Source organism: Bolinopsis microptera, chromosome 8 (genome assembly GCF_026151205.1).
Source record: "Bolinopsis microptera isolate Bmic1 chromosome 8, MBARI_Bmic_1.0, whole genome shotgun sequence".
NCBI classification, from domain to species: Eukaryota; Metazoa; Ctenophora; class Tentaculata; order Lobata; family Bolinopsidae; genus Bolinopsis; species Bolinopsis microptera.
In genome coordinates, this window is record NC_087079.1 from 2,040,992 (window position 1) to 2,048,488 (window position 7,497).

Genomic DNA, 7,497 nt, shown 5'->3' on the forward strand with positions numbered 1-7,497 from the left:
TTAAAACATATACATTTTGTTAAAACATATGCATGTTTTAAAACAATTCGGTCGTTGATTACGTAATCCAAATTTTCTTTTTTACCCCCTAGATCGAATAAGATTAAGAACAATATTCTAATTCAAATTCCATTAAATTTCATTATGAGATTGAGTATGATAGTGATAAAACTTAAAAATTGATCGAATACCTGATTTCGGCTCATCATGATATCATGACCAGGGTAGCATATGAAACGTAGAGAAAAGTGTTTTACTGTTTTCTAGGGAAGATTACATAATATTGCTGTCAGGTGGGGGTTGGGTTTTGATTACGGTTGATTACGGAGGGGGGAAAGGGGTAAAAATTGCTAAAATATTGATTACGTTATATGTAAACGACCCCTGATGCATAATGCATAATGACTAATGCATAATGACTAATAAACGTAAAATTATAAACGTAATTAAGAATACCCTCTAAACGACCAATTATACCAGTCTTACTTGTTACTTTAGCTGAAAATTAAGAGAATGTTATTGACGGACGCAGTCGACAGTACAGCTATTACTAATACTATCAACTTAATAACACCAGAATGTGTGTGTGTCTGTGTGTGTGTGTGTCTGTCTGTGTGTGTGTGATTTCCGAACGGTTATACAAAAAAAACGGTAATAGTTACGGGACTGGTTTTTTCGGTATAGTGCCGACAAAACTCTGATGAAGCCCATAAGCAATTTTTTTTTAAATCGGCCGATGGTAAGTGGTTTAATTGATGGTTTTGTACCAGAAATGTGACATAAATGGATGGGAGAGAGAACGAGGAGGATAACATGTACCGTAATTAGTTTAGCCCCACGTAATATCAGAGCTCACTCTTGCGGCCGCTTTGTTTCAACTGTAGGGAGATTTCATACTTTCATAAGACAGCGTTATGCGTGATATCAAATACATAATGCGGTTGTATACTTTTACATTGCAACTGTGACAGTAAATTCCCGGCCGAAGGCACGGGTTACACTAGTATACTATAATTATAGTACCATACCTGCACTGTAATGGTTGTTGCGATCTATAAAATATGTAATTACTCCACCTTAATTGCAACCACGTAGATTGACTACAAGTGGTCCCACGAGTTAGTAATCATGGTCGAAGATGAAATGAAACATAAAAGGCGACTATCATGTATCCAGTCAACCATCATGTATTATATTAATATATGTGTGTAGTGTGTGTAGCTTACGTTGCAATTATCGAGCTCCCTTATCTTTTGTAACTTAGCGATAAGTTCAGTTTGCTGCTACCGCGTAGTTAGCCTTTGCTTGTGTAATTGTACATTATTATACAAGTACACCATGGAGGATGATCTGAATTTGACCCGATCTCAGAAGAAAATCAAGGATTTCAACTACGAAGAAAAGGAAGATGTAGAGGGCTGTACTGAAAGATGGTTCACTTCGATGGCAAGAGAACTGAAATTAGAAAACTTCGAAATTCGTGGAAATATGGACCAGGAAATACTCATGTCTCCGTCTATCTATAAAAGGTATATGGCAAACTGGGTTATGCAAGCAGCAGACCTCGTACGACGGCAGAGTAGTCAAATGAGCGCTATGATGGAAATCGTTGAGTGCCTCAAGACGGAAGCACTAGCAGACAAGGAAAAGATGGTCAGGTTGCAGGACCAGTTGCTAGTGCAGAAGGACGAACAACTACAGTTGTTTAAGACGTCAGTTGAAGAGACAGTGGCGTAACTTAGGGCCCCGCAGACCCCGCTGTGCGGGGGGGGGGGGCCGTATAAGGGGGGCGCAATTTTCCTGAATTTTAGGCCCTTTCACTGAAAAAACGTCTTGTTTGTGTATTTCCCTGTCCAATTTAGCGTTCGGTCGCCGCGAAAAAAATATTTGGGGTACCCTTTTTTGCTTCAGGGGGGCGCAAAAAGCCTTAGGGGGGGGCGAGAAAAAAAGTACCCGACCTTTTTTTTTTTTTTTAGGGACACAAAAAATTTTAGGGGGGCGCTTTTCGTCACTGAGCGGGGGGCGCCAACAGGCAAAGTTACGCCACTGTGAAGAGACAGTACAAACAACGGTGGAGTTAGGGATTCAGAACTATAGTGCAGCTGTTCAACAGAACAGTGCAAGTGGTACGGTCTGCAACAGTAAAATCCTGAAGAAGGTGATGAAAAGTGATAAAACTCACGACAAGGCCAAGACGACCCAAATCAAAATTGATAATAATTATTTCTTCTGATGATATTAAATCAATGATATGTTAAGGATTCCAATTTTTATTCCGGCTGTACTCCAGGCCTTGAGGTTCAGGCCTTGCGGTTCAGGCCTTGAGGTTCAGGCCTTGAGGTTCAGGCCTTGAGGTTCAGGCCTTGCGGTTCAGGCCTTGCGGTTCAGGGCCTGAGGTTCCCAAGCCAGTTTTTTTAATAAATTCTCATATCCGAACCTTTCAAATTGTGAAAATACAATCAAACAACAATTCATATCCCACTATAGTCACGTGAGGGATTCAAACTTGCAATTTTAAATGGTATAATGAACATGAGACCAAATCAATTGAAAAGACAAGATCAATTGATAAGACCAAATCAATCAGTGAAAATTTGTTGAAAAAAAAATTAGAATCTTAGCATAAAATATCAACCCATTTTTTACTTCTAATTGTGATAAAAAAACTCTGTTATCTGTGCTTAATGTCATTATGGTACTGAAGTAATCAGTTATTCTTTGATTGTCTCCTGAGAGGAACCCTTTATTGACTTGGAACCTGAACTAGATGAACTGTACGAGGAAGAGCTGGAGACTTTCATAGATGAGGAGGTTGTCGAGCTGCTGGACACCATCCGTGAGGAACTAGAAGAGCTGCTGGTTACTTCCTTGGAGCTGGATACTTTCTTGGAGCTGCGGGAACTAGACCTTGAACTGGAACTGGAACTTGACTTGCTCACAATCGAGGCAGACCCTGTCTTGCTTACCGCCACATGACTCGGCCCTCCAGAGCCGCCTCTGGCATCAGTTGGGATCACACCATTAAAAGACAGTTGCTCCAGTGATGACTGGATTATAGTTTCCCCATCTCCATCTCCGATCCGTCTGGAGCTGGATACTTTGGTACTGCTACTGCGTGAACCTGAGCTTGAGCTGGAGATCTTAGAGCTTGTCTTACTTATTGCAGGACCCGAAGAGCTTATCCCGTCAACTGCAGATACCTTTTTTACTGCAGAAGCGGAGGAACTATTTTCATTCACTGCTGCACTAGAAGAGCCTTTTTGTCTCGCTTCAGATCTAGAAGATTTTGTAACATTTATTGCTTCACCGGATGAACTTGTCTGCTTCTTGCGGTACTTGTCGCTTATTACGGCACCCAAAGATATAATCTCGCCCACTGCAGATTCTGAAGAGTTTATATCTTTGGCTGAAGATCTGGGAGAGCTTTTCTGTCTCGGTACAGAATCGGAATAAAGCAACGCTACGGAACCGCAAGATACTGTAATTTCTTCATCGGAAGAGCTTTCCTGTCTCGCTACAGATCCGGAAGATACTGTTATGCTCCCTGCTTCACCGGATAAGCTTGTTCGCTTCAGTGCTTCGACGGAAGAGCTTATTTCTCTCAATGCTGCATCAGAAGAGCTTGTCTGTCTCACGGTAGAACCGGAAGATTTTGTAACTTTCACTGCTTCACCGGATGAACTTGTTTGCGTTTTGCGGTACTTGTCGCTTATTGCGGTAACTGAAGATATAATCTCGCCCACTGCAGATTCTGAAGAGCTTATATCTTTGGTTCCAGATCTGGGAGAGCTTTTCTGTCTCGCTACAGAATCGGAATAAAGCAACGCTACGGAACCGCAAGATACTGTAATTTCTTCATCGGAAGAGGTTGTATGTCTTGCTGCAGATCCGGAAGAGCTTATATCTTTGGTTCCAGATCTGAGAGAGCTTTTCTGTCTCGGTACAGAATCGGAATAAAGTAACGGTACGGAACCGCAAGATACTGTAATTTCTTCATCGAAAGAGGTTGTATGTCTTGCTGCAGATCCGGAAGAGCTTATATCTTTGGTTCCAGAGCTGGGAGAGCTTTTCTGTCTCGGTACAGAATCGGAATAAAGTAACGGTACGGAACCGCAAGATACTGTAATTTCTTCATCGGAAGAGGTTCTCTGTCTTGCTGCAGATCCGGAAGAGTTTAACTTGCTCAATGCTTCAACGGAAGAACTTATCTCTCTCAATACAGAATCAGAGCTTATCTGTCTCAATGCTCGACCTGAAGAACTTGTCTGTCTCATTGCAGAACCTGAAGAGCTCCTCTCACTTACAGAGGAAGAGGAAGAGCTTGATCTGCTCATTGAGGAAGAGGAAGAGCTTATCTTGGTTACAACTGAGGTGGAAGAACTTGATGAAGTTGATGAAGAACCTGTCTTACTGGCAGCTGAAGAGGAGCTCACACGACTGGACCCTCCAGAGCTGAACCCTCCCCCAGAGCCAGCACTCACTGTCTTGCTGGAGGATTTCCTGGGGCTCTCACTAAAAGACATCTCCTCCGTAGAGGACTCGAGTATAGTCTCCCCATTGTCCCCCATCCGCCTGACGAGCGAGCTCTTGCTGCAAGTGAACCCGTCCTCGTCCATATCCAGATCTGATATATCTGCTACCTCCTGAACATAGACCACTCGTTCATCTGGTTCCGACATACTTCCCTGGGTTAGACAGTGTCATTCACTGAGTTTTAAAGCGATATTACAGTATAAAACGGTAAACGGATCGAATCCCTAAGGTATCGAAACGAAATGTGAAGTTCAGTAAGAATAAGATTATAATACTTTTTGGGAGCGTTTGGTTGCTTTCCTAACTAGATATTTAAAGTAGGATCACTATTCACTACTAGAACTATTTATAATAATCTCGGACAAAACGATAATAACAACAATCACTATTTACAGTGAGAGCTTAAAAAACTGCTAATTTTCATTTTAGTCTTGATAACGGAGCAATGAAAAATATTTCTGTAAAAACTGAAATGTAGTTTGATTGAAATTGAATTAAGCAAAATAAGCCTAAACTTGAAACTCGGTTTTGCCGGATCAGAAAAACGATTCCACGGTGAATTTTGTTGCACAAGTATGCACTCTAGACACTATCAGACTATTAATGTATTATGTGAGTTCATTTCAAGCATATTGGAACTTGTTTGGACTAAAGATCAGACTATATATTATGTGAGTTTCAAGCATATTGGAACTTGTTTGGACTATAAAGATCGTGGCTTGTTTACCTCATCGAGATTAACCAATAGGTTGGTTCAAAAAAAAAAAAATTTCTCAAATTTTGCTGAGTATAAGCTCAAACGTTGATCCCATGGCTAAAACACCCCCAAAAAAATTTTTTTGGTCCAACTCGTCTGGGATGGGACTGCACATGCCACGCCCTAATTTTGTGAGGTGCTTATACAGGTAAAATTCTTAAAATTGCCGTTTTTGACCTTAAAACGTCTAGACAGGGTCCCGAAAGCAATGGAGTGTAATATAAATGTGATAAAAAGGTTAACTTTAGTCAAGGTCTCATGTCTCTACGACCTTAGCATCAACATGTCTCTGCGCCTCCATTTTAAGGCGCGGTCGCGTCTCATCCATTGCTCAGTAAAGGTCGTAGAGACATGAGACTTCAACTAAAGTTAACCTTTTCCTACCATTTATATTAGAGTAGCACAGATTCAGAGCTCTAAACACATTCTTTCATCCTTAAAACGACAATCATATGAATTTTGCCTGTAAAAGTTGATATCTTGATGTCAATTAACATCGTAAGCTTTTGAAATTAAAATTAATTTAATGAATCATAATACTTAACACACAATATTTATATTACACGCAATATGAAAAAATACAGAAAATCTTCCTTGGATTCCACGTCTCCACACCCTGGAACTGTCAGAGGTAAGAACAACTTCGTTGGTTGCATTGTGTTGCAAAATTTGCTAGTGAAAACAAACATTACTGGGGGAATTTGCCCTCTTCCAAGCTCTCTTAAAATGAAGTCGCATTCCGGAGCCTTATGTTTATGAATGAGCAGTTTGTGAATTTGTATACTGCTGTTGTCACTGTCGAGAACGAGCTGTTCGAGTATTGGGAATATGGCAGCTATGGCATCATCCTACAGAAGAACGCAAGCATACCGTGGAGAATTTCCCCTCTTCATGAATCCTACAATAATTTAACAAATATTCTCCATCTTGGGGACTGGAGAGGGAATCAGTCCTTCAGCTTTAAGAAGATCAGTTTACAGAAAAGATTCATTTAGATCCATTACTGATAACTTGGTAAAGGAATTAGAACCATATGCTATTTTGTTAGCTAATGCTTGGATATTTATAGTTATTTACTTAACTTGGCTTGACGTATCAGTAAGAGATTACTGTACCTCGTTAGTCACGAAGAAATCATCAGACCTTATTAATAGTGATCGGTGACCCTGTCAGTGACCGGTGACGAGCTATGAAGGAATCATTGGATATCGTTGATAATGATCCTGTCAGTGACGAGCTATGAAGGAATTATTGGACCTCATCAATGCTTATCCTATAGCTGACGGGTCATAAAGAAATTATAAGGACCTCATTTAAATCCTAGTTTGACGAAAATATTCCTCTGGCAACAAATTCTTTTTGGCAACGAAGATTAGACAGCTTGCTTGTGAAGACATGGCGATCCGAAAACCAGGGTACCTAAATCAGAACCTGCTGACTTCTTTAAACCTAAAGGATCAGTTCCACTTTCCAGTGCAGGGACCGAGAAAAGTTCAATGTCGAATCCAAGAAAGACTTCCTGTATTTATATTTTCATATTGTGTGTAAATATTGTGTGAAGAATTATGACTCATTTAATTAATCTTAATTTCAAAAGCTTACGATGTTAATTGACATCAAGATATCAACTTTTACAGGCAAAATTCATATGATCGTCGTTTTAAGGATAAAGGAATGTGTTTAGAGCTCTGAATCTGTGCTACTCTAATATAAATGGTAGGAAAAGGTTAACTTTAGTTGAAGTCTCATGTCTCTACGACCTTTACTGAGCAATGGTTGAGACGCGACCGCGCCTTAAAATGGAGGCGCAGAGACATGTTGATGCTAAGGTCGTAGAGACATGAGACCTTGACTAAAGTTAACCTTTTTATCACATTTATATTACACTCCATTGCTTTCGGGACCCTATCTAGACGTTTAAAGGTCAAAAACGGCAATTTTAAGAATTTTACCTGTATAAGCACCTCAAAAAATTAGGGCGTGGCATGTGCAGTCCCATCCCAGACGAGTTGGACCAAAAAAATTTTTTTGGGGGTGTTTTAGCCATGGGATCAAAGTTTGAGCTTATACTCAGCAAAATTTGAGAAATTTTGGTTTTTTTGAACCAACCTATTAACCAAGATAGCGCAGACCGATTTTGGATTTCAACTTTGATATGAACCCACTGTGCAAAAGTAACCAATCATAATTGTTTTTGAAAGTGAACT

At 40.2% G+C, this 7,497-nt stretch overlaps 1 protein-coding gene across 1 annotated transcript; it reads right to left on the reverse strand.

Moving 5' to 3' along the window:
* Positions 1-2,470: 2,470 nt before the first annotated feature.
* On the reverse strand, positions 2,471-4,681 carry LOC134819768 (uncharacterized protein DDB_G0271670-like). Its single transcript, XM_063829905.1, has one exon. It carries the CDS (start codon positions 4,677-4,679, stop codon positions 2,712-2,714), a length of 1,968 nt encoding a protein of 655 aa, XP_063685975.1. The 5' UTR covers positions 4,680-4,681; the 3' UTR covers positions 2,471-2,711.
* Between the last annotated feature and the right edge of the window lie 2,816 nt (positions 4,682-7,497).